Source organism: Mirounga angustirostris, unplaced genomic scaffold (genome assembly GCF_029215605.1).
Source record: "Mirounga angustirostris isolate CCGP_5_RB_7025 unplaced genomic scaffold, mMirAng1.0.hap1 SCAF_3, whole genome shotgun sequence".
Lineage (NCBI taxonomy): Eukaryota > Metazoa > Chordata > Mammalia > Carnivora > Phocidae > Mirounga > Mirounga angustirostris.
Genome location: NW_026991711.1, coordinates 187411626 through 187438896, shown reverse-complemented (window position 1 = coordinate 187438896; position 27271 = coordinate 187411626). Strand labels below are relative to the sequence as shown.

The window sequence follows — 27271 nt, the reverse complement described above, 5'->3', positions numbered from 1 at the left end:
AGAGGAATATTTTTTAATTCATGGAGTTAGATGGAGTACACTTACGAATGCCTCAGATCTTTCCAAAGCACATGGTCGAAGGAAGCCTCTGACTGTGGGTAGAACATTTACAGACTGGTGGGAAAGGTGGTTTTTATCTGAAGGCCTCCACTGAGTTGCAGGGGGAGGTTAGAGCAGTGCCACCTGCAGTGAGGACAAAGGAAAGCCAAGAGGGGACAGGCTTCCTTAACTGCCTCCTTCTCCTCTCTGGGAGGGACACAGCTCAGGGTGCCAAGAGCCACCTGCTCAGGGAGGTGCCAGGAACTCTGGATGAGGAAGGCCTTTCCAACATGTGATCCAGGCTGGGCCAACCAGAGCACTCCCCCGGAGGAGTTATCAGGCAGGAGCAGGGAAACAGATCTTTCCTCTTAGTCTTGGAAGTGCAAGCTTGTGGGACTGGAGCCTTCAGGAGCCACGTTCCCCGCAAGGAAGAGAAGCCTGGAGAAGAGGCAGAATTGCCCTGATCCCGGGCATCTCCAAAGCCAGTTCTTCCTAGCCCTTCTCTGCCTGGCCCATCAATCTGGGCCATCAAGCTGTTTCAGGCTGGTTTCTGTCACTTCCAAATTAAAAGACTCCTGATCAATACACAGACAATGCAGAAAACCCCAAGGAAGGGAGAAAACTGACATTTGTCACATGCCACCGTTAAATGCTATTTTAAAAAATATGCATTATTGGTGATAGCATCCCTGTGAGGCAAATGGGAGACCTATTTTATAGATGAGGAAACTGAGCCTGGAAATCAGTAGGACCTTCATCTAGTACGTCAGGGTCCATTTGACGACGCCCCGGGGGCGGGGAGCAGCCTGCATTCAAGCACAGGTTCAGTGGGTACTGCTCTTCCAGAGACCCCCTCAGTCAGACCCCACCCTTGAAGGCCTTTGCCAAGGTGGGATCCTTTCTGGAGGACTCTGGGCCTTCTGCGGTCTGACTTGGAGCGCTATTCTACAAACATTGTCATGATCTTGGGCTCTGGGGGTGACCCCAGTGGGAGGGTCTATCCCCCTCTGTCCTCCTGCCATTGTTCCCCCCCCTTTTTTTTTAAAGATTTTATTTATTTGAGAGAGTGTGTGCATGAGCGGGTGGGGGAGAGGCGGGGAGGGGCAGAGGGAGAGGGAGATGCAGACTCCCCGCTGAGCAGAGAGCCACCTCGAGTCAACTCCATTGGTGGTATCTTAGAGTTTATTCTGAATAATAAGAAATATATATTTGGTTTCTGCCTCACCCCTGCCCGCTTCCTGGCACAGAACTTCTAAAACTCTTAGAATTTCTTGAGTGGTGAGAGGGGTGAGAGGAGCATCTTTTGTTCTTTATAATATGCCCCTTTCAAAGATACCTGAGTTTGTGTAATTGACTCTTGGAGATGGGGGGCTAGAAACCAAGGAGCCAAACCTGGGATTAGAAAGTTGAAACTTTCAGCACCCTCTCCACCTCTGGGGGGAGGAGAGGGGCTGGAGATTGGCTTAATGACCCATGACTTAATCAGCCATGGCTATATAATGGAACTTCCATAAAAACCCTGAACATGAGAGTTTGAAGAGTTTCTGGGTTGGTGAAAGCATCCACATGTCGGGAGGGCGACACATCCCAGCTCCTGGGAGACAGAAACTCCTGTGCTTGAGACCCTTCTGGACTTTGCCCTCTGTACCGCTTCATCTGCTTGTTCATTTGTATCATCTATAATATCCTTTATAATAAATCAGTGATAGTGTTTTCCTGAGTTCTATGAGTTCTTGTAGCCAATTATCCAACCTGAGGGGAGAGTCGTGGGAATCCCTGATTGTGGCCACATTAGAGAGAAGAGTGGGTACTCAGGGACCTGAAGTGGGGCAATCTGGTGGGACTGAGCCCTTAACCCGTAGGGTTTGTGCTAACTCAAGCTGGTGCCAGAATTGAATTGTAGGACACCCAGGTGGGTGTCTGCAGAGAATTGGAGAATTGCTTGGTGTGGAAAACCCACACATTTGGTGTCAGAAGTGTTGCGAGTAAAGAAAATTTTCTTTTAACCCCCCTTTCTCTCACGGGTGTTTCTCAAATCCCCAAGCAAACATCCTCAAGGCTGGGCTTTGGCCTCGCGCCCTCCTGCTGCAGGCCAGTGCTGCCTTCTTTCCAGCAGAGGGCGCACCCTCCACTCTTAGGGACTGGAAGCTCGGGAACCAGGCAGTCTTGGAAATGAGGCTTTCTTTTAGCCCAGAGAGGATCCAGTCTTTCATTTAAATATGTAAATGTGTACTTAAGACCTTAGTTTACCTTTACACTTTGTTACCTCCTCCTGGGGGGGGGGGGACTGCCCTTATCTGTGGTCACTTTCTTTTGGAGACACTCTTTCCTGGATAGAATCTGTGCCTCACCCAGGCAAACCTATAAACTTGACCACAATCACATGGTGACTTTAACCAATTAGGCAAGCGGCTGTAGACTAAACAATAACATTGTCCTTAGAAAACAAGTAAAAACACTGACCAAGATTTAGCTTCCCCTCCCTTTTTTTAACCATTCTCAAGATGGTGTCAAGTTTCTAACTTTTCTTACAATGAAGCTTCTCTTTAAAAAGATCTTTTTTTAAAAGATTTTATTTATTTGACAGAGAGAGAGAGAGACACAGCGAGAGAGGATCATGACCTGAGCCGAAGGCAGATGCTTAATGACTGAGCCACCCAGGCACCCCTCTCCTGCTCATTCTTTTCCCCCTCACCCACCACCTTGTTCCTCCCCAGTAGTGCTCCCCTTGTTCCATGTGCAGCCCGCACTGTGGCCCCCATGCCCATAATGGGTGGGAGCACTCCCGCCTGCCGACAGCTTCCCTCTGCCTGGGGACTGGGGCCTTTCCCCAGGTTCCTGCGTTGGGCCTTTCCTTTCTCCCTCTGGCATTTTATCCAGAGTTGGGGTGCTCCCACTTCTGTCCGTGTCTCACCCTCAGCCCCCAGCGTGCAGGTCTGCCCTTCTCCCCGGGTGCACTAGCACCTGGATGCCCGGGGGGGGGGGCACCTACAGAGAAGTTGCCAGGAGGATTTGCCCACATGACTGTGATTCCGCAGCAGAGAGGAAGGCTGGAGCAAGCAGGGAAAGTCAGTCCTTAGCAAGGAGTCCACCGAAGCGTCTGTAACTATAATCACGGTGACTGCCAACATGGAGCACTCAAGCGTGCCAGGCACTGTTCTATGAACTTGACTCATTAACTCATGTCGCCCTCACAGCTGCCCGATGCAGTAGGTACCGCTATTATTGACATTTTACAGATAAGGAAACTGAGGCATAGGGAGATAAAAGTAACACACACAGTTAGTAGGAGGTAGAGCAGGATTCGAGGCAGCCTGGCCCCCAAGGCCACACTCTTTTACGACGCTTTAACACGCAAAATGGTGTGGATCCAGCAGCTCTTCCTGTGGGAACCCCCACTGCTGGGCTGAGCCTGGTGTCCACCCCCACCCCCCCAGCCCCCCAGGTAGGTGTGAGGCCCAAGCCAGGTAATGAGGTATTTCATTTCCAAAGCCTCAGTGATGGGTGCAGGAGAGCGAGCAAGGGGGCCAAACCTACCAGAGCTAGTGAGAACAAGGGCCTCTGTCTTTGCAGGAAGGTGGCTGAGCCGCCTGGGAATGGAGCCAGCAGGGGGGTGGCAGGGCCAGAGCTGGAGAGACAGACAGAGCCCTGAGGACAAGGCTGAGCCCCGGGTCCAGCCACGCCCACTTGGCAGTTATGCTTTTCGGCTGATCCCTTCAGCTGCTCTGGTTTGAGTTTGGTTTCCGTCCCTTCCTTCACCTTGGCAGTCTCTCTGGGACCGTGCCTGCCAGAGAGTGGCGCTTACCCGGTTCAGAAATCATTTGCGGAAAGCATTTGGGGTCTACACTGGCAACGTGGTCACCTGTCCTCTGTTCTGGGCTCAGGTCAGCTCGAACTGGCCGCCGCCCTCCCCAGCTAAGCGCGCCTCAGGCCTGCCTCAGCTGGTGGTCCTGTCCCCTCTGTCGGGGGGACACCACCGCTCCCGTCTTTTCACGCCTGACTCAGGTGATCCTCTGGAAGACCCCAATTCCTGGGATCTGAATGGACAATCTTCCTCCTCTGAGCATTTTGCTTTCACGGTGAGGACGGTTCATGTCTCACCGACAGAAAGTGGCAGCTCCTCGAGAAGAGGGTGTAGACACACCTGTCTCTACATCCCCTTGCGGCCTGGCATCCCACTTCCTCATGGGAGCCACCTGCAGGGTCGGGGTGGCAAAGGCGTGCCTCTGGGGGCCGGGCAGGTGACATCAATCACTATGCAGGCCAGGTGCATCCCTCTAAAGAGGGCAGCTCGACTGCAGTTCCTCTGAAGAAATAAGGCCTCAAGGTTTTTTTTAAAAAAGATTTTATTTATTTATTTGACAGAGAGGGACAGCAAGAGAGGGAAAACAAGCAGGGGGAGCGGGAGAGGGAGAAGCAGGCCCCCCGCGGAGCAGGGAGCCCGATGCGGGGCTCTATCCCAGGACCCTGGGATCATGACCTGAGCCGAAGGCAGACACTTAACAACTGAGCCACTCAGGCACCCCAAGGCCTCAAGGTTTTTTAAGAGACACAGAAATCTATTTTTTTAATCCATAATTTTATGTTAAAATCTCCTGGTTTTAAAGTGTTAGCAATTAATACACAATTTGAGAAACACTGTATGGGGCGAACAAACGCATCAGTGGCCAGTTTCTGACCAGGGCTTCCACTTGCCGACGGCCGAATGAACAAAACCACGGCCAGGGCTGAGGCAGGGAGGTGTGCGGAGTGGGACCCGCATTCGTCACCGGGCCAGGGGCAGGAGTGGGGCTGATGTGTCGCTGGAGCGCCGCTCACCAAGTCCCGTGACACCCTATCCTGCCAGGCGCTCCCTTTCCAACGTAGACATTTATAAAGAAACCTGGGTCTAGGGTGACCAACTCGCCGCAGTTTGCCCGGGATTTTCCTGGTTTTACATCTGAAAGTCCCACATCCCAGGAACCCTCTTAGTCTCAGGCAAACCGGGACAGTTGGCCCCCCTGCCTAGATCCTGCTCCTGCTCCTGCCCGGCCTGCTGGAGGAGAGACGGCGGCTGTAACGTGTGCGCTCGTTAGGTGCCAGACGCCGCGAGGTAGGCCCTGCCTCGTTTCCCTTACGTCTCCTAAACATCCTCACCGTGTGGGCCCCTTCTCCGTCCTATGGGTGAGAATCGGAAGTTCAGAGGGTGAAGCGACTTGCCCAGGATCAGTAACAGCACTGGGGTGTGAACCCACATTGGTCTGGCTCCGTCCTCTCAACCTCACTGGGGGGTCCCAGCCCGCAGTGCCGGCAGGGCCCCCCCAGCCCGTTACACCAGCAGGGCTCCCCCAGCCTGTTACGCCAGCAGGGCTCCCCCAGCCTGTTACGCCAGCAGGGCCCCCCCAGCCCATTACGCCAGAAGGGCCCTCCCAGCCCGTTACACCAGCAGGGGCCCCCCCAGCCCGCTACACCGGCAGACCCTGGGGAAGGGGCAGGTCTCACTGCCTCAGGAACGCACTCACCTGGTTGGAGGTCCAGCCAGGGTCAATGTTTGCAGGTCTGAGGCCCCCACGCCTGGCACCCCCATCCTGCCAGGCTCTGCTCTTTCTGGACTTCATCCCCCAGGCCCCCTGAACAGGACAACCCGAGAAGCCCTCAGGGGACACCTTTCTGCGCTTAGAAAATAAACGCTCGCCGGTGCTTTATTGTCCGATCTGGGGAGAGCCAGCTGGGGCAGGGGTGGGCAAGGGAGCCGGCCTGAGGGTGCCAGGGCTCTCAGAGGCTGCTGAGCCAGTCCTTCGGGGCTCCCTCCGTGGGGCTACTCAGAGTTTGGGCCGGCGTGGGCCTGGCCGGGAAGAAGGTGGCTGGTCAGGAAGCGCATGACCGAGCGGACACCCTCTACAGTCCTCTGCTCCACCGTCTCCAGCACGTGGGTGACGGAGCGCAGGGCCGAGCTAGTCCCGGCCATCAGCCCAGAGGAGAAGGTGCTCCCCAGGATGCTGGAGACAGAGCGCAGGCTGGGCCCAGTGCTGTACAGCAGGTCGGTCACGGAGCTGTGGCCGGAGGCCAGGAGAGCCGTGGCCATGCCCACAGTGGTCTCAGACCACACCAGGACGTCTGCCAGGGAGCTGATGGACCCCCCACCTCCGCCCAGCAAGCTGGTCATGGAGCGCATGTAGGTGTTCTCCTCGTTGGCCTCGTAAAGCCTGGAGTCTAGGGACCCCCTCCCCAGGGCCGCCTCTTGGGGGCCAGGCGAGGGCGGGGTGCTGCCTCCCGGGGAAGGAGGCAACTGCTGAGCCTGCAGGTCTCCCGAGCGGTCCTCCAAATCCCCCGCAGTCACTCGCCGGGACCCGGCTCCTGGCAAAGCTTCAGTGTCCGCGTTCAAGGCCTCCGGACCCTCCGGTCCCTCCTCAACAGTTTCGGTGGTGCTGGTGGCCTGACTGCCAAGCTCGCCATCCACGTCTGCCGCGCTCACGATGGGCTGAGCGTCCACGCTACCGCGGAGCTGAACCTTAGTCCTTGGGGTAGTCGGAGCTGACTCTCGTTCTCCGCCCGGGGTACCTGCCATCTGCCGTGTCTCTTCCGCCAGGGAGTCACACAGGGACGTCTGAAGGCTCTGAGTCACGCCCGGGTCTTGCACCGGTCTGTCGCGTGCTGGGTCCTGGGGGCTCGTGGACGTTTGCCGAGCACTTGAGGCCTCCGTGGGCTCCCGGCTGTGCCTTTCAGCAGCTTCAGGCCTGTCCTCATCCCCAGACGCTGATGTGGGTTTGGAGGTCACCGACTCGACGGATGACGCTAAAGCACCGTTAGCCACTGGGGCATCTGCAGGGAGGGGGACCTGATGTGGGGACCCCTCAGTAAGACCGTCCGTGGGTCTGCTGTCGCCATGTGTGCGGATGCTGGCATCTCTGGCCTCTCCCGAGGGTCTGCTGGTCATCTGGACCCTCGGTCACTTGTGCTGGCTGAGGGAGTGGCCACGGCCCTGCTCGCCTTGTTCAGGCAGCGAGGTCACAGGGGGCTGTAGGCAGCTAGCGATGTCATAGGTACTTGTGCAGCGAGGTCCTGAACCTCTGGAGGGGCTGCCCTAGTGGGCTGAGTCCATAGGACACTTTATTTATTAAAGATTTTATGTATTTATCGGAGAGAGAGGGAGACAGCGGGAGAGAGAGAGCGCACCAGCAGTGCGGAGAGGGAGAAGCAGGCTCCCCGTGGAGCAGGCTCGATCCCAGGACCCCGGGATCATGACCTGAGCCGAAGGCAGACGCTCAACCGACTGGGCCACCCAGGCGCCCCACGGGATAATTTACAGCTGAGTTTGCAGGTACATGAGGAGAGAAAGGCAAATGTTTTGGGGAAAAGTGGAGGTGTGCATATAGATGCAGGGGCTGGTGCCCACAGGAATCATGGGACGGGTCTGGCGATTTATCGATGAACATTTATTTATTAACATGTTATTTATTAACATTTATCTAAATGTTAGAAGGAACCAGTCCCAGCACCTCTCTGTCCACACTGGTGACTCAGGACCCGGATTTGGCCAGTCTTTCGGCAGAGAGTCAGTTTCCCAGCGGTGGTGAGGAGAAATAAGTGAAGACTAAGGGCCTGGGCAGCTCCCAGCAATAACCATCTTTGGTTATGGGGCGCCATAGACTGAATGTGTCCCACCCCAAAATTCGTAGGTTGAAAGCTAATCCCCAATGTAATAGTATTTGGAGGTGCTTAGGTCATGAGGGTGGGGCCCTTGTGAACAGCGTTGCTGCCCTTATAAAAAGAGCTGTCTGGCCCCCTCCTCCATGTAAAATGCAGCCGGAAGGGGGCGATCTACAAACCAGGAAGCGGGTCCTCACCAGACACTGAACGGCGTGTGCCTTGATCTTGGACTTCCCAGCTTCCAGAACTGTGAGAAATAAATTTCTGTTGGGGTGCCTGGCTGGCTCAGTCAGTGGAGTGTGTGACTCTTGATCTCAGGGTCGTGAGTTTGAGCCCCACGGTGGGCGTGGTTTACTTAAAAAAAAAATTCTGTTATTTATAGGCACCCCCTGCCCCCAACCTGCCGCAGTCCATGGTGTTCTGTAATAGCCCCCCAACTAGACTAAGATAGAAATATGTGCTGAGAAGTGGGGGGCTGCTGCACCCAAGCATGTGGACACAGCTCTGGAACGGGGTCTCAGGCAGAAGCTGGAAGTGTCTGAGCTCCATGCTCAGAAAAGCCTTCACTGATGTGAAGATCTTTAAGGGTGATTCTGGAGAGAGCTGGAAAGGGAAGGAGAGCTCTGGAGAGAAAGCCTCAGTTTTCTCCGAGAACCCCTAATAATCCTGGACTGAACGTTGGGAGAAATATGGATGGTAAAGGCATTTTGACAGGGTCGCAGATGGAAACGAGGAACATGTTATTGGAAACGGGAGGAAAGGGGATCCTTGTTTTTTATAAAGTGGCAAAAAACTTAGCTGAATTGGGTTAGTGTTCTAGTGTTTTCCAGAAGGTAGAACTTGCGAGTGATGAAACTGGAAGAAATTGAAGCAGTTTCTTTCTTTCTTTCTTTTTTTTTTTCCACTGAGGCATTTTATTTGCACATATGATTTACATCCCTAGAAAAAGAATCCCAGGAGTTTCCCTCCTGTGTGTTTTCGTCTTGCTTCTTCTTTTTTTTTTTTTTTTATTTTGTTTATTTATTTGACAGAGAGAGACACAGCGAGAGAGGGAACACAAGCAGGGGGAGTGGGAGAGGGAGAAGCAGGCTTCCCGCGGAGCAAGGAGCCCGATGTGGGGCTCGATCCCAGGACCCTGGGATCATGACCTGAGCCGAAGGCAGACGCTTAATGACTGAGCCACCCAGGCACCCCCCCCAGCACCATTTTTTAAAGAGACCGTCTTTTCCCCATTGTATATTCTTGCCTCCTTTGTTGTAGATTAAGTGACCATATAAGCGTGTATTTATTTCTGGGGTCTCTATTCTGTTCCATTGATCTCTGTGTCTATTTTCTTGCCAGTACCACACTGTTTTGATTACTATAGCTTTGTTGTGTATCTTGGGATTGTGATGCCTCCCGCTTTGTTCTATTTTTTTTATTTTATTTTTTTTAAAGATTTTATTTATTTATCTGTCAGAGAGAGAGAGAGAGAAAGAGAGAGCACACAAGTAGAGGGAGAAGCAGACTCCCTGCTGAGCCGGGAGCCCGATGTGGGACTCGATCCCAGGACCCTGGGATCATGACCTGAGCGGAAGATAGATGCTTAACCAGTTGAGCCACCCAGGCGTTCCCAGCTCTGTTGTTCTTTCTCAAGATTGCTTTGGCTATTCAGGGTCCTCTGTGGTTCCATACAAATTTTACTATTATTGGTTCTAGTTCTATGGAAAATGCTGTTGATATTTTGATAAGGATTACATTTAATCTGTACATTGCTTTGGGCTGCATGGACATTTTTTAGTTAACTCTAGGCCCAATGTGGGGCTTGAACTCATGACCCTAAGATCAAGAGTCACATGCTCTACCAACTGAGGCAACCAGGCACCCCCATTTTAACAATATTAATTCTTCCAATCCGTAAGCATGGCATATCTTTCCATTTTTAAAAATATTTAATTTATTTATTTGAGAGAGAGCGCGCGCCAGGGGCAGAGCAGAGGGGGAAGGAGAGGGACAAGCAGACTCAGTGCTGAGCACGGGGCCCCATGCAGGGCTTGATCTCATGAGCCTGAGATCAGGACCTGAGCTGAAACCGACTGAGCCAACTGAGTGCCCCCCACCTTTTTTTGGGGGGGAATATCTTTCCATTTTGAGCAAGTGTGTTTGGAAGGGGACACTAAGGGTGTGGCCAAGCAAACATTTAATATCATCAGGGCTGTCACTCCCTAAGTGCGAGGGCAGATGAGGGGGGAATGCAGATCCGGGTCTGGCGTCTGAGGGGTGGCCAGCGTGGGACCTGGGCATGAATGCCGGGCACAGCCACACATCGCAGGCTATATTCCCTGCGCTCCTTGTGACACAGGATGAACAATCTCCATCTTCCTGCTCAGCTGGGCTGGAAGGGCGGAGAATAACAAGAGAGCTATAAACCCCTGAGTATCCTTTGGAAAAGTGCAGACCCAGGTAATAACTGGGGCTTATGCTCTTTGTTAAGAAGGGGGCTGGAGTGGAAGGTTGCAGCCTGTCACACTTGTGCTTCCCCTGGGGTTCTCAGCTAACAGTTAGTGACTACTTGCCACAGGCGGGAGAAGGAGCCAAGCATCTAATCCTTCCAACTACTTTGTTGTCTTTAGGTAGGTATACATCTATTATTATACCCATTTTACACACGGGGAAGCTGAGCCTCAGAGGGAAGAAGTGACTCATGCAAAGTCACACTATTAATAAGCACTGAATCTGGGTTTTGCACTTTGTCTGGCTTTGGAACACGAGCTCTCCAATGCCATCTTTTTTTTTTTTTTTTTAAAGATTTTATTTATTTGACAGAGAGAGAGACAGTGAGAGCAGGAACACAAGCAGGGGGAACGGGAGAGGGAGAAACAGACTTCCCGCTGAGCAGGGAGCCCGATGCGGGGCTCAATCCCAGGACCCTGGGATCATGACCCGAGCCGAAGGCAGACACTCAACGACTGAGCCACCCAGGCGCCCCTCTCCAATGCCATCTTATATCCAGGGTGGGAGAGTAAAAATACTGGATGACTGGCATGGTAAGGACACTGGATAATGCAGACAGAGGTCTACCATAATCGTATCACATCAGTAGGTAACAGCTGGTGTCACTTCTCCCGGGCACCAGGTTCAATGCTCATTAAGCATTTCTTCTCCCCATGAATACCCTGCTGCCATGTCAGAGGTCAGAGGGCAAACCCAAGTTTGTTGGGGTGGGAGGGACCAATTGGTACAAACTTGTACCTTGTGAAAGAATCACGGAGCAGACTGCTAGTTGCTCATCCTAGTAGCCCTTCTTCTTTAGTATCACAATCCCGATTTTATTCAGGGTGGCTATGTGCTCAGCCAAAGGAATACATTGCCCAGCCTTCCCCACAGCTAGGTAAGAGCTTCTGGCCAATGAGATGCAACGGAAGGTATTGAGTGGAATTTAGAAGACTTAGAGAAGTCTCTAAGACTTAGAGAAACTAAGTGCACAGCAAGTTCAATGACATCTGCCTGACTCCAGAGCGCAGACCGCCCCCCACCCCCCGGCCCTGCCTCTAGTTAGTAAGTTCTTGATGTCACTTCATGGACAGCCTGTGGCCCACTAAGACCATCAGGCACTCTTCATAGGCACTGAAGCCAAGCTCCTTGTCCCCGCCTTCTATTGGAGTTCGACTTTGATTCTATACGTTGTAATTTACACTTAGCTTTGTTAAATCTCACATGCCTTAAAAATCTGTGGCAAGGAAAGATAAAGTAGAATAAAGAGGGATTAACGTCAAAGAGCAGAGGATTATTAAAATTTGGAGACAAAAATATTATTTATTTACACATAAATACTAAACAGTATTGATATAGAACATAATGTGTATCTATTCTGTTATACGTAATATATATATATATATGCACACATATATGAGAGAAAATATATCTAAGAGTTTTTTCCCTTAATTTAGTTCAAAAGTTTCTTGCCTTTATTAAGTAGTGTTCAGAGGAGGAAATTAGTTTCAGAAATGTTGCCTTTGGGGGCGCCTGGGTGAGCAGGTGGTTACGTGTCTGACTCTTGGTTTCAGCTCAGGTTATGATCTCAGGGTCCTGGGATCAAGCCCGGCATTGGGCTCCACTCTCAGCGGGGAGTCTGCTTGAGATTCTCTCCCTCTGCTTCTGCCCCTCCCTTTGTGCTCTCTCTCTCTCTCTCTAAGTAAATAAACAAAATCTTAAAAAAATGTTGCCTTTGATTTCTTTCCCATTCCTGTTTTGTAGGGACAATGACTCTCCTATTAAATAAATAAATGTTCTCACTTTAGGGTAACCCCAGTTTAGGGACCATTATGCAGCTGTATAAAGCCTACATAGACACATGGGAAAATGCTTGTTAAATACTATTACTCTAAAAAGCAGGATACATTATTGCATGCACACTATGTGTATTTGCCAACACTCTCAGCTGGCAGTGATGGAAACCCAGCTCAGACTGGCTTAAGCTCAAGATAATAATAAAAAATGAATTTGTTGGTTCGCAGAAACCTATAAAGTCGAAGGGAAAACGTCCCTACAGCAGAGCTCAATGGTAATGTCAAGATTCAATCTTCTGTCTCCCCTCTCTTGGCTGGTGCTAGATTTGTAGGAAGATGTCATCCAGCTCAGGCTGCCAACAGCTCTGGGCCCATGAGCGGCACTGCTAGTTACATGGATTCGGCAAACCTCAGGCCTGAGCCTTGTGGGCTCCCGAAGCTGTCTCTACAGCCCAGGGACCGCATCCTGGTTGGTCGGGCCTGGCGTGGGGGCGTGGGGTCAGCCCCACTGACACGGACGGCCTACAAGGGGTAGCTGAATGGGTCTCCAAAGGATTTTGGGGTGCTGTGACCAAAAGAAGGCAGATGCATGCTGGGTGGGAAACACAGACAAGATCCACTGTATGGTGAGCACAGACATGTAAAAGGGGGTCCACTGGGGACAAGCTGACAGGAAATAAAGCGAATTGCCCAGCAGCTATTCCGATTACTGTAACAAAATCAGGAAATACATATAAGAAATAATTAAAGGGGCGCCTGGATGGTTCAGGCTGTTGAGTGTCCGACTCTTGATTTAGGCTAAGGTCATGATCTCAAGGTCGTGGGATCAACACCCCACCCCCGGCCCCGTGGGCTCTGTGCTCAGCGGGGAGTCTGCTTGAGATTCTCTCCCTCTCTCCCTCTGTCCCTCTCCCCACTCACATGCTCTCTCTAAATAAATAAGTGAATGAAATCTTAAAAAAAAAAAAAGAATTAGGTAAATAATAAAAAGAAAAATCACCCTAAGCAATAAGGTGGGCTCAGTGGGTGGGAAGTCTGTTATCCCAGCCCATACAAACTCATACACACATACACGCACATCCTTCAAACACACAGAAATGCCTGATTAAATACTGTTCACAATAGATTAAGTACATAGCTGAGCTACGACGAATGGGAGATCTCGAGGTTCTAGAAGGGTAAACTTAACCAGGAATGGAGGTGGGGATTGGAGTATAGGCTGAGGTCAGGGGTTGGGGACTTTCTAATGTCAGAACAGGAGCTGTGGCCTTAGGGTCCAATACAGGGCGCTGTGTGTAGAGAGTTTAACCCACAAGCTGGGGCCCTGGGTGGGCTGCCCCCCATCAGTGTGAAGGGTTCCAGCAAGGCTCTGCCCATCAAACCAGAGAGACAACTGGCTGTCTACTCATCCTTGGTTGGGGGTTAAAGTCACATGATAATAGGAAGCTTCTGCCTGCCTTGGAGTGTTGCTGTTGGAATCGGACCCAGAAGTGACTGCTTCCCCATAACCTCAGGCCCCATAACCGGCCCACTGAGCGCTTTTCTTCCCAGCAAGGTCAGGCGGGCAGCTGGAAACCAGCCTCGGTGGGATTATTCACACCATGGAAAGTGGCTATCAATCAGGGCTTTTTTTTTTTAAGGTTTTATTTATTTATTTGAGAAAGAGAGAGAGTACGAGCGGGGAGGGGAGGGGCAGAAGGAGAGGGAGAAGCAGGCTCCCCACTGATCAGGGAGCCCAATGCTGGGGCTCGATGAGGGGCCCGATGAGGGGCTCGATCCCAGGACCCTGAGATCATGACCTGAGCCGAAGGCAGACGCTCAACGACTGAGCCACCCAGGCGCCCCAATCAGGGTTTTGTTTGTTCCCAGGGAACTGGTGGTTTACGGGCACACTACTGAATCAGATTACAATCTTTTTCCAACAGGGAGGCTGTGCGCCCTGCCCTCTGAAGTGGACAGGCCTCAGGGTTCCCTTCTGAGGAACCAAGGGGGGCCACCTGGGCTCAGATCCTGCTGTTGTAATGAGCTGTGTAACTAAGGCAAGTCACTTAAAATCTCTGTGCTTCGGTCCCTCCGTCTGGAAACTGGGGAGAGCAATAGTCTTTAGCTGTGGTATAATGAAAAATATGTATTTGCTCTTTGTCCTGGGTTCCTGGCCCAGAGCTCCTAAAGCCTGCGGAATTTGTTGGTAGGAGTGTCTTGTGTTATTCATGAGGAGCCCCTTCTGACCATACCTGAGTTTGTGGTAATGAGGTGGCCAGAGAGCTTCGGGATGGGACTTGTCTCCAGAGAAAACAAGCCTGTGGAACGTGCAGCCCCAGCCCCTGACCTGGGGATGGAAAGGGGCCGGAGCTTGAGTTAATCATGAAAGGCCAATGATTTAATCAGTCATGTCTGCACAATGGAACTTTAATAAAAACTCTGAAAAGGGAGCTTCTGGACTGGTGAACACATCCCCATGCAGGGTGGGTGGTCACCCCAACTCTTTGGGGACAGAGGCTCCTGCCCCTGGGCACCCTTCCCGACCTCGCCCTATGTACCTCTCCATCTGGCTATTCATTTGTATCCTTTGTACTGAACTGTAGTCCAGAGTACAGTGTTTTCCTAAGTTCTGTGACTCTTTCTAGTGAACCTGAGGGGACCAGGCAGAAGTGCAGGTGGCCTGGGGACCCATTTGCTGCTGGCGTCTGGAGTGGGGGCAGTCCTGTGGGACTGAGTCCCTAACCTGTGCGGTCTGTGCTGACTCCTCAGTTCCAGCTGGGGTGGGCCCGGCAGCACGGATGTACGAATGCAAGGAGGGGATGAGATAATGCTCTCAGGAAGCACAGAGCCTCGGGGAGCGTTGGGCAGCATGTCCATGATGGCGATGAGCCATCTTTTTTGGACAGGCTGCCTGCCATCAGGGCTCATGGATGATTTGCTCTTTCCAGGAGTCTCTTCACCAAATGAGCCCAAGATTCCCTCGGAGGGGCTGCCTGCCCGTGGCGACTCCCAGGTCATTCCCCAGACCTCACTCACTAGAAATCCATCCCCTGCCCCATGAGTAATATTCCTGTAGTTGCTGCAGTGAATGAATAATTCACTTTGCCCGCACCGGGAGGGATGGGGTATGTTCCAGTACAATGTGCTTTTGCCAGGCTCCCCGGGGATTCTGGTAGCAACAAGCCCTGCCCCTCCCCAGCACCTTTCCCCTTTGAGGTAGGCTTGCCCTCGACCCTCCGCTGACTAGTGGGTGGGTGATGGGAGTCATCTGTTTGGAGCACCCAAAGCCAGGAGGGTGTGCAGTGGGGAGACGGTCTGGCCCCAGTCCAGCTCTAGGGATGGGCCTGATGACCAAAGCTGTTTCCTGGAGGGGTCACTGGATCAGGCACAGGCCTTCATGCAGTGCTGGCCATGGAGTCATGAGAGTGAGGTGAGTTCTTTTGGAGACTCTGGGAGGTTTCCTTACTTATTAGGAGACCCAGGAAGAGGTAGTCCTCCTCTGCTCTTGTACATGATCACATTTAGTTGGGTCTCTTGTAACCATGAGGGCACCTGGCCTAAAAAAAAAAAAAAAAAAGCCCCACATAGAGAGGAGTGGAACCATGGGGATTGTAGAAAAGTAGGGCAAAGGCTTGATCAAACTATACCGGCAGCCACCTAGCCACTAGATTTCCTGTGATGAGAGGTGATTTTTTTTCCAAGTTGTTTCAGGAAATTGATCCAGGGCTTTCTGTTATAGCAACCAAAGCCACCTTAAGGAACAGCATCTCTAGCATGAAAGTCATTCAAGGAACCTAAGCTGTGGAGGACCCACAATCCTACCTCTCCAGAACACCCTGGGGCCTCTGGCTACCATGACTACTGCTCTCAAGTCATCTCCCTTCTGCCTGAGCTTCAGACTTCTCCATCCCAAGACTTCTGCCCACACTGGTCCAGAAATCACCCCATAGGGTCCCTCCCACAGCCTTCCTTGGATTCTTCCCTGGCACTGGCATTCAGCCAAAGCCACCACTATGGAAGGAGCACTGTAGGGCTCATCAAAAAACGCAAAAGCTGTCATTTCTCCCCAGAGTCTACACTAAGGAAGAGAACCATAAACCAATCTAGTCAATTGGCATCTATCGTGGGTTGAATTGTGGGCCCCCCAAAGATATGCCCCTATCCTAACCCCTGGAACCTGTGAATGTGACCTTCTTTGGAAAGAGGGTCTTTGCAGACATAATTAAATTAAGGGTCTTGAGATCATCCAGAATTAAGGTAGGTCCTAAATCCAATGACTAGTGTCTTTGTAAGAAAAGAGAAGTGTCCTGTGTTTTCTTAGATTCTGTAAGTCTGTTTAGCATCTATCAATCACAGGGTCAAACTATTGGCCAGAGTATTTACCTCTCTCCTGCAAGTCAGCTTGCCAGGAACTCTCCTTTCTGGGGCAGATGGGCTATCTAAGGCTGAGCCCCCACCCACCTTCTTATCTCTTACACACCAAGCCAGTATTGCCCCTGCCCCAAGTCACCCCAGGACCAGGTACCAGCAGCTAGAGACCACTCCTAGAGCCCAAAGCCTGTTGGAATTATTCAAACTAGCCATTCTTAAACTCTTTACTCTGCCTTGCTTTGCCCTTCCTGAAGAAACTCCAGTTAAGACTCTGGCCTGCGCCTTCCCCTTGCTCCTGTCTTCTGCCTCCTGACCACCTTGATGTTTCCCATGTAGCCCTGTGTGGCGGGGCATGCCCCTTCTCTCAGGAAATGTGAGTAACACATTCTTTTAATGGCAATGACCTCCCTGGGTCATCTTTCAATCACCTCCATAAATTAAAATCCCTCGGGTACAAATGACGCAATATGGGAGAAGGGGAAGGGAGACCAGGCACAGGGAAGACAGCCATGTGAAGACATTGATTGGAGTGATCTAAGTTGAGGAACGCCAGAAACCACTGGAAGCTGCAAGAGGCAAAGAAGGATTCTACCCTAGAGTGTTCAGAGGGGGTATAACCCTGCAGACACTGATTTCAGACCTCTGGCCTCTGGAACTGTGAGAGCAGCTAACAGTGATGACCAGGTATTGGGTCTTCACTCTCAACATACGCACAGACACAACACTACTTAATCCTCCCCACAAGGCCTGTGGTAAGCACCATTATCCCATTTTATAGATGAAGAAAGTGTGGCTCAGTCAGGGCAAGAGCTGAGATGTGAGCCAGGCCATCTGGCCAAGCCCCTAAGGCTGCGCTCTTAACTACCGTATGATCCTTAACCACTGTACTGATCCAAGTCAGAATTTGCCTCCACAAGCCTGTGCAATCACATGGGGGGGGGGCACCAGTCCTCTCCCCTATCTCAGAGTCCCTAAGGCTGCCACCCGCTCTCTATGCCTGCTGTGATGGGCGCTGTTCACGTGGTCACTGCTCTGGCTGTTGCCGCCCCAGGCTCCCATGGCTGCTCCCGGGAGTGTGGGCCTGGAGCCTTCTGAAGCTCTGCTGCCCTGGCCCCATGTCCCCCCTGACCCCGCCCACCTTGAGGAGGGTGGTGCGCATGGACCCTGCCTGCCAGTGAGACCAACTTAGGGACCTGGGAAAGGCCCTGGGGTTCTGACTCTTTGGCTGGCTGCTCCCCAGGTGCTCAGTCCTAGCTCTCAGCTCCCAGGGTAGCTTCTTTGAATATTGGTGCTCCAAGGGAGGGGCTCCAGATTCTACATCTTCTAGAACTCCCACTTCCTGCATGTTGAAGACACTGAAGAGATGGAGCACCCTAGAGCTCCATTAGCAGATGGTATGGGAATTCCACTTAAACGTACACTGGATTTGTTTGGAATAGGTTAATAAGCCCCATGGTGTGGGGACTGAGACCCCAAAGGAATTCTCAAGGGACAAAAAACAATTGCCACTCTGCTTTCTAAGGAGGTGGGTGCTGTTAGCTGAAGGTCTTTGTTTAGAAAGAGCTGAGTTTGGGCCAGGAGCCATACCAGCCAATTTGTTCTGCAGGAGAGAAAGAGTGAAGGTTTTGAACTTCCTGAGAAAGGAATGCCAAGTTACAAGTGGCAGCCCTGAGAAGGGAGGCAAGGTCAGGCCCCCCAGGGGTGGAGCCGGGGAGGCTCAGGAGAACAGAAATCTCTATAGGGAATTTTTAAGTTCTTTGTGTGGGGTTCTCCAAGGTAAACTCCTCACCTTCTCCACAACATCAAAAATCACACTTGTTTTTGAGTGCTTTTGTGTGAGTGCTGACAGCCAGGGGACTGCAGGCCCTGGGGGAGGGTGTGCTCCTTTAGGCTGGCTTGTAGCTGGGACACAGAGAGCAGGGGCAGTGGAGGGCCGAGGTACAAAGTGGTGCTGGGGCAATTGGTTAAGTGTTTGGAAAACCTTGGGTAAATTTCTCACTTTCACTCCCAGATTTTATTTTATTTTATTTTTTTTAAAGATTTTATTTATTTATTTGAGAGACAGAGAGAGAGGGCATGAGCAGTGGGGAGGGTCCAAAGAAGAGGGAGGAGCAGACTCCCCACCAAGCAGGGAGCCTGACATGGGGCTTGATCCCAGAACCCCAAGATCATGACCTGAGCTGAAGGCAGATGCTTAACTGACTGAGCCATGCAGGAGCCCTTCACTTCCAGATTTTAAAGAGGTAAATGCAAAGAAAGAAAAAAGAGAGAGGTCATAAGTAAACTAAAAGAAAAGAGTTCATTTTGGGAAGGAGAAGTACTTTCTAAACATAAAAGCCAGTAAAGAATTTTCAAAGGGAAAAAATAGACACAGGTCTAAAAAACAAGAGCAAACCACAATCTGGGTAAAAATATTTGCTACAAATACCACAGAGGGTTAGCATCTGTACTATTGTTGGGGAGGAAAAACTTTCCTCTACTCTTGTAAGGTTCTTCTGGCTGTTCTAAGAATTAAATTGACATGAGACAGATTAACAGGAGAAAATAAAACTTTAATTGCAGGAACCCCACATACATGAAAGATTCAAGAACAGAAAGGTAAAATGAGGTATACATGCCATCCTGAGCTAAGGAATGGGATAGGGGCCTAGGGCTTCAAAGAGGAGGAAGGCAATTCACAGGGCATTAAGAAGAAGAGCAGATGTTTGGTAATTAGATGTTTGCCCTGCTATACAGATGGGTCACTCAGATAAGATTTATCTCTGGTAATAACTCTTATTCTGGGAAAGACCCCCAATTTAGATTCTTCTAGGTAATTAAGGAAGGGGCAAAAGTTTCTCTTGAGCCCACAGGGTCTTGATTACCTTCAGCTCAAAATAGTCTATATGCAAAAGTAGCACATTTGAGGGGTGGGGGGCTTGTTCAGGAACTTTTTACTAAATAGAGCTTCCAAACAGATTGATAAGATACCATTAATACCCAATAACACAGTATGCAAAAGACAAGAAAAGACTATTCACCAAAAAAATCTAAGTAACTAATAAACATGAGAAAATATTTGACTGTATTAGTAGTCTAAGAAATATAAGATAAAAAAAAAAAGATCTCTTTAGGTGGTGGGTTTATAAGTGACTTAATAAAATTGCTATCTTTTGGTGAACTGCATTTTCTAATTTTTTCTATAGTAATATCATTTCTTCCTTGCATTAAGAGAACATCCTGAAAGCACATGATACTGTCAAATATCAAATGACTAGCCAGTGTCAGAGACTTTTAGTTTTGGTGGATCATGGGCAAATTTTTTTTCTTTCAAGCTTTTGTGCATTTTTAATTTATATGATTCATTTATCCTTCAACAACAAGTAAATATCACTTTAAGTATTAGAACAAATTTGCAAGTTAAAATAAATTCCTTCTTCCCAACTTCCCAGAAGTCTGGGCCCTGTATGCAAATAGGATTCCTGGGGCCACCCAAACACCCACTCCAGAGCGGAAGACTAACTGAACTGAGAGACTATCCCTCCCACCTCTATCTTCAAAACAAAGGGGGTACTTTAACTCTCCCCAAACCACATGTACACCCCCTCAGACAGCTCCAGGGTCCACCCTGATGCCTCTCCACTCTCTGGTTTGGCCTGCCGGCTGCAGTAAGAGGACTCTGGGCAAGTGCCTGAGGGCCCAGGAAGAAGGAGTGGGCCACCCAGCCTCCTCAGAGGCTGGGCTGATGGCCATGCAGCACCCTGAGGGGGCCCTGGTGTAGACTAGCTTTGAGAGATCAGAATCAAACTGTGATCCCTCTGCCCACAAGTCCCACCCCCCATCCTCATGTTACTCCTGGGTGTCTGTTCTGGACTAAATTGTATCCCCTCAAAATTCACATGGTGAAGTCCTAACCCCCAGTACCTCAGATTGTGTTTGGAGAGTGGGCTTTTAAAGAGGTAATTAAGTTAGAATGAGGTCATTAGGGTGGTCTTTAATCCAATATGACTGGTGTCCTTATAAGAAGAGGAAATTTGGACAAAGACACACACTGAGGGGAGAAGGGCATGTGAACATGAAGACCATCTATAAACCAAGGAGAGGTGGGGAACAGCCCTCCTTTTTTAGCCCTCAGAGGGAAACAACTCTGCCAACACCTCAATTTCTGACTTCTGCCTCCAGAACTGTGAGAAAATCTATTTCTGTTGTTCAAGACCTCCCAGTCTATGGTACTTTGTTATGGCAAAGTACTGATGAATAACGGTGGATCATGGGCAAATTTTTTTTTTTTTTTTGCTCCGGCTGATGAATAACAAATCCTTGAGCACAGGATTAGGCTCTCATATAGAATCTCAAAGAGGTTAAAGATAGATGTCTCCTTGCAAAAGCTGTATTACCCAAGTTGAGAGATAAGTTACCTACCTGTTGTCACAACACAGCCCCGTGCGCCAAATGCACCTTCCCAGGAGTGTGCAGGTTCCCAGAATCTAGGACGTTGGCAAGACTTACAGATAGGGCCAGCCAGAGGCCAAACCATGGGGTGTGGTGGGGGTGGGGGTCACAGGGCTTTGCCCTCAGGCTTTGCAGCTCTTTCCCAGCCCCGGCCATCTGCTAGTCATCTACAGGGTACAGGGCTGGGGAATGGGGGTGCGTGTTGAGGGGGCAGAGCCTTGAGCTACCCCTCCCATTTACAGCTGCCACCCTGCATGGAGCCAGCTTTGCTCCGTCTGTCCGTAGGGCATCCTGCAGGCCGCGCTGCCACATTTTCTTTTAAAGATTTTATTTATTTATTTATTTATTTATTTATTTATTTATTTATTTATTTATTTATTTGACACAGAAAGAGAGACACAGTGAGAGAGGGAACACAAGCAGGGGGAGTGGGAGAGGGAGAAGCAGGCTTCCCACCAAGCAGGGAGCCCGATGAGGGGCTCGATCCCAGGACTCTGGGATTGTGACCTGAGCTGAAGGCAGACGCTCAACAACTGAGCCGCCCAGGTGCCCCCATGCTGCCACATTTGACCCTTGTGGACAACTGACCTGTTTGGATGGGCTGTGCCTGCTGTCTGTTCCTATGGGGGCCCCTTAACACAAAGTGAGTTGGGAGAGAGGTTCTTCTACCTCAGAGCACGTTTTCCCAGCGGTACTGCTCTAAGGGAGAGCTATTCACTGCTCTCTTGCTCTAAACTTGCAGTTCTAGCCTCCTTAGGTCAGGAAGGAATGATTTGGGTCCCTCCCCAGAAAAATGCACATGCACAGACTCCCTGAAACCCCACTCTGAGATTTGAACTGTTTCTGGTTATTTGCATTCCAGGGACCTGCAGACCCCTGAAACTCACCTGCCGTGTGGCTTGTAGGCAAACAGAGGTGCGGATAGGTGGGGGGAGGTTGGGCAAGGGATGCAATCGAGGAGAAAGATGCCAAGGCAGGAAGAGGCAGCCCCTGTGAGGGAAGCTGTAAGAACACCCTGGCTGATTCTGGAAGGCTGTCCCTAGAGGGTGGAAGAGGTCTCATTACCTCCTAGCAGTCGAGCCAGTGGTAGAGGGTTCTGGGCGGGAAAGAGGCATGGAGGAAGCAGGGATTTAGGAAGGCTTTGGGAAGGCTTTGGGAGGAAGCCTCTAGAAGCATAGCTCTGTAAGAGCCTGCCTGCCATATTGCCACCATACACAAACATCGTTTTTGCAAATGTTTCCCCAAAAGACTGGCCCTGTCTTCCAGGACAAAGCAGGAAGAGCAGGGGCAGGAAGTCCTATCGGTTTTGGGTGACTAGAACAGTGAGTCCCAAGCTGTCCAAGACAGGAATGTGTTCGTGGGGGATGGTCAGTAAGGGGTTTAGGAAATGAGGATTTGGGAAGCAGCCTTGTCAAGGGGAGAGAGGACCCTCCCCAGTGTATCCCCTGGAGGGGTGGACCCTCCACAGGCACCCAGATGCATCCCACTCACTCCTACTCCATGCCCACACTCACCCAGCCACCTTGGTTATCCTTTGGCTTCTGTAGTAGGTTGAACTGGGCCCCACTCCCCTGCCCCAACCCAAGACATGTCCACTTATAACCTCAGAATATGACTTTATTGGGAATAAGGGTGTAGATATAATTGTAAGAGTTGTAATTGAGAATGAGACACAGAGGGGAGGGCACATGAAGACGGAGAGGCAGAGGTGGAGTGAGTGATGCATCTTACAGGCTAAGGAACACCCAGGGTGGCCAGCAGCCACCAGCAGTTAGGAGAGAGGCACAGAGTGAATTTTCCCTCAGAGCCAGAGGGAACCAACCTTGCTAACATCTTGATTCCTGACTTCCGGTCTCCAGAACTGTGAGAGAATAAAGCCATCTACTTTGTGCTCATTTTTGAAAACAGCCCTAGAAACTAACATGGCTTCATACGGTGAACGTAGGTATGGGAAAAGGACTTCCTGTTTGAGTCAGTTTGGGAAAAGCTGTGATAAACTATAGGCTTCTGTGCTGAGGAAGCCTTTGCTAGGCTACAGAGCTTTATGAATTTCCAAGGGTGGGGGAGGATCAGTATTGAGCACTCACTTCCCAAACATAATGAATCAAGGAACCCTTATGTCTTCGTCAGCTCAGGCTGCCATAACCGAACACCACAGACTGAGTGTTTGAACAACCGCCTGGAGGCTGCAAGTCCAAGATCAAGGTGTTGGCAGGGTTGGTTTCTGGTAAGTTTGCAGACAGCCTTCTTCTTTTTTTTTTTTTTTAAAGATTTTATTTATTTATTTGACAGAGAAAGACACAGCGAGAGAGGGAGAGAGGGAACACAAACGGGGAGTGGGAGAGGGAGAAGCGGACTCCCTGCCGAGCAGGGAGCCCGATGCGGGACTCGATCCAGGGACTCCAGGATCATGACCTGAGCCGAAGGCAGTCGCTTAACCAACTGAGCCACCCAGGCGCCCTGCAGACAGCCTTCTTGCTGTGTCCTCAAATGGACTCTTCTCTGTGCGTACACAGAGAGACAGTGAGAACTCTGGTGTCTCTTCCTCTTTTTATAAGGACACCAGTCCTATTGGATTAGGGTCTTATGCTTATGACTATATTTAACCTTAATTACTTCCTTTTTAGTGAGTTTTATGTTTTTTTGCTTTTTTTTTTTTAAAGATTTTATTTATTTGATGGGGAGAGATAGCCAGAGAGAGAACACAAGCAGGGTAAGTGGGAGAGAGAGAAGCAGGCTTCCTGCCGAGCAGGGAGCCCGATGCGGGGCTCGATCCCAGGACCCTGGGATCATGACCTGCGCCGAAGGCAGACACTTAACGACTGAGCCACCCAGGTGCCCCGAGTTTTATGTTTTTTAAAATGATTTCATTTTTTAAATATTAACATATAATGTATTATTTGTTTCAGGGGTACAGGTCTGTGATTCATCAGTCTTACACAATTCACAGTGCTCACCATAGCACATACCCTTCCCAATGTCCATCACCCAGCCACCCCATCCCTCCCACCCCCCTCCATTCCAGCAACCCCCAGTTTGTTTCTTGAGATTAAGAGTCTCATGGTTTGTCTCCCTCTCTAGTTTCATCTTGTTTCATTTTTCCCTCCCTTTCCCTATGATCCTGTCTTGTTTCTCAAATTCCTCATATCAGTGAGATCATATGATTGTCTTTCTCCAATTGACTTATTTCACTTAGCATAATACCCTCTAGTTCCATCCACATCATTGCAAATGGCAAGATTTAGGTTTTTTGGTGGCTGTATAATATTCCATTGTATATATATACCACATCTTCTTTGTCCATTCATCTGTTGATGGACATCTAGGCTCTTTCCATAGTTTGGCTATTGTGGACATTGCTGCTATGAACATTGGGATACACGTGCCTCTTTGGATCACTACATATGTATCTTTGGGGTAAATACCCAGTAGTGCAATTGCTGGATCATACGGTAGCTCTATTTTCAACTTTTTGAGGAACCTCCATACTGTTTTCTGGAGTGGCTGCATCAGCTTGCATTCCCACCAACAGTGTAGGAGGGTTCGCCTTTCTCTGCATCCTCGCCAACATCTGTTGTTTCCTGACTTGTTAATTTTAGCTGTTCTGACTGATGTGAGGTGGTATCTCACTGAGGTTTTGATCTGGATTTCCCTGATGCCGAGTGATGTTGAGCACTTTTTCATGTGTCTTTTGGCCATTTGGATGTCTTCTTTGCAGAAATGTCTGTTCATGTCCTCTCCCCATTTTTGATTGGATTATTTGTTCTTTGGGTGTTGAGTTTGATAAGTTCATTTTTTTTTAAGGTTTTATTTATTTATTTGACAGTGAGAGAGGGACAGTGAGAGAGGGAACACAAGCACGGGGTGTGGGACAGGGAGAAACAGACTTCCCATGGAGTAGGGAGCCCGATGTGGGGCTCTATTGCAGGACCCTGGGATCAATGACCTGAGCTGAAGGCAGATGCTTAACGACTGAGCCACCCAGGTACCCCAAGTTTGATAAGTTCTTTATAGATTTTGGATACTAGCCCTTTATCTGGTATGTCATTTGCAAATATCTTCTCCCATTCTGTCAGTTGTCTTTTGGTTTCCTTGACTATTTCCTTTGCTGTGCAAAAGCTTTTTATCTTGATGAAGTCCCAATAATTCATTTTGCCCTTGCTTCCCTTGTCTTTGGCAGTGTTTCTAGGAGGAAGTTGCTGTGGCTGAGATCGAAGAGGTTGCTGCCTATGTTCTCCTCAAGGATTTTGATGGATTCCTGTCTCACATTTAGGTCTTTCATCCATTTTGAGTCTATTTTTGTGTGTGCTGTAAGGAAATGGTCCAGTTTCATTCTTCTGCATGTGGCTGTCCAATTTTCCCAACACCATTTGTTGAAGAGACTGTCTTTTTTCCATTGGCCATTCTTTCCTGCTTTGTCAAAGATTAGTTGACCATAGAGTTGAGGGTCCACTTCTGGGCTCTCTATTCTGTTCCATTGATCTATGTGTCTGTTTTTGTGCCAGTACCATACTGTCTTGATGATGACAGCTTTGTAATAGAGCCTGAAGTCTGGAATTGTGATGCCACCAGCTTCGATTTTCTTTTTCAACATTCCTCTGGCTATTCGGGGTCTTTTCTGGTTCCATACAAATTTTAGGATTATTTGTTCCAATCCTTTGAAAAAAGTTGATGGTATTTTAATAGGGATTGCATTAAATGTGTAGATTGCTCTAGGTAGCATAGACATTTTCACAATATTTATTCTTCCAATCCATGAGCATGGAATGTTTTTCCATTTCTTTATGTCTTCCTCAATTTCTTTCATGAGTATTCTATAGTTTTCTGAGTACAGACTCTTTGCCTCTTTGGTTAGATTTATTCCTAGGTATCTTATGGTTTTGGGTGCAATTGTAAATGGGATCGACTCTTTAATTTCTCTTTCTTCTGTCTTGTTGTTGGTGTATAGGAATGCCACTGATTTCTGTGCATTGATTTTATATCCTGCCACTTTACTGAATTCCTGTACGAGTTCTAGCAGTTTTGGGGTGGAGTCTTTTGGGTTTGCCACATAAAGTATCATATCATCTGCGAAGAGTGAGAGTTTGACTTCTTCTTTGCTGATTCGGATGCTTTTTATTTCTTTTTGTTGTCTGATTGCTGAGGGTAGGACTGGAGGTGACTTTGGGTCTAAAATGAGTCTCTTGCAGGAAGCATATTGATGGGTTTTGTTTTTTTAACCAATCTGATACCCTGTGTCTTTTGATTGGGGCATTTAGCCCACTTACATTCAGGGTAACTATTGAAAAATATGAATTTAGTGCCATTGTATTGCCTGTAAGGTGACTGTTACTGTATATTGTCCGTGTTCCTTTCTGGTCTATGTTACTTTTAGGCTCTCTCTTTGCTTAGAGGACCCTTTCAATATTTCTTGTAGGGCTGGTTTGGTGTTCACAAATTCTTTTAGTTTTTGTTGGTCCTGGAAGCTTTTTATCTCTCCTTCTATTTTCAATGACAGCCTAGCTGGATATAGTATTCTTGGCTGCATATTTTTTCTTGTTTAGTGCTTTGAATATATCATGCCAGTCCTTTCTGGCCTGGCAGGTCTCTGTGGATAGGTCTGTTGCCAATCTAATGTTTCTACCATTGTAGGTTACAGACCTCTTGTCCCAAGCTGCTTTCAGGATTTTCTCTTTGTCTCTGAGACTTGTAAGTTTTACTATTAGATGTTGGGGTATTGACCTATTTTTATTGATTTTGAGGGGGGCTCTCTGTGCCTCCTGGATTTTGAAGCCCGTTTCCTTCCCCAAATTAGGGAAGTTCTCCACTATAATTTGCTCTAATATACCTTCTGCCCCTTTTTCTCTTTCTTCTTCTTCTGGGATCCCAATTATTCTAATATTGTTTCATCTTATGGTGTCACTTATCTCTCTAATTCTCCCCTCGTGATCCAGTAGTTGTTTATCTCTCTTTTTTCAACTTCTTTATTCTCCATCATCTGGTCTTCTATATCACTAATTCTCTCTGTTGTCTCGTTTATCCTAGCAGTTAGAGCCTCCATTTTTTATTGCACCTCATTAATAGCCTTTTTGATTCTGACTTGGTTAGATTTTAGTTCTTTTATTTCTCCAGAAAGCGTTTCTCTAGTATCTTCCATGCTTCTTTCAAGCCCAGCTAGTATCTTTATAATCGCCATTCTGAACTCTAGTTCCAACATCTTACTAATGTCCGTATTGATTAGGTCCCTGGCAGTCCATATGGCCTCTTGTTCTTTTTTTTGAGGTGAGTTTTCCATCTTGTCATTTTGTTCAGAGAAGAACAGATGAATGAGGGAACAAAATGTAAAAGGGTAACAATGACCCCAGAAAAACACACACTAAACAAATCAGAAGAGACCCAAAACTGGGGGGAAAAGAAAGAGAAAAAAAAGAAAAAAAGAATATGATCAGACTGGTGAATAGAACAGAGCCACACACTAGATTTTGGGTGTATTTTGGTCTGTTAGAAGAAACTGCCTTCCAAAATTTTAAAGAAAGAAAAACTTATATATATGCAAAAATAAGGGTAAGTAC

The 27271-nt window shown here is 49.1% G+C and overlaps 1 protein-coding gene and 1 long non-coding RNA gene across 2 annotated transcripts in view; one reads left to right on the top strand and one right to left on the bottom strand.

The window, feature by feature from the left end:
- Positions 1-27271, top strand: part of LOC123838741 (uncharacterized) — a 47422-nt gene that overhangs the window by 5224 nt on the left and 14927 nt on the right. The window lies entirely within an intron of this gene.
- TEX44 (testis expressed 44) lies at positions 5837-6955 on the bottom strand. Its single transcript, XM_045867436.2, has one exon. The coding sequence runs from the start codon at positions 6953-6955 to the stop codon at positions 5837-5839; it is 1119 nt and encodes a 372-aa protein (XP_045723392.2).

Coding starts and splice junctions, on each gene's coding strand:
- TEX44 (XM_045867436.2), bottom strand. CDS start 6,955: ATGACCAGCAGACCCTCGGGAGAGGCCAGAGATGCCAGCATCCGCACA.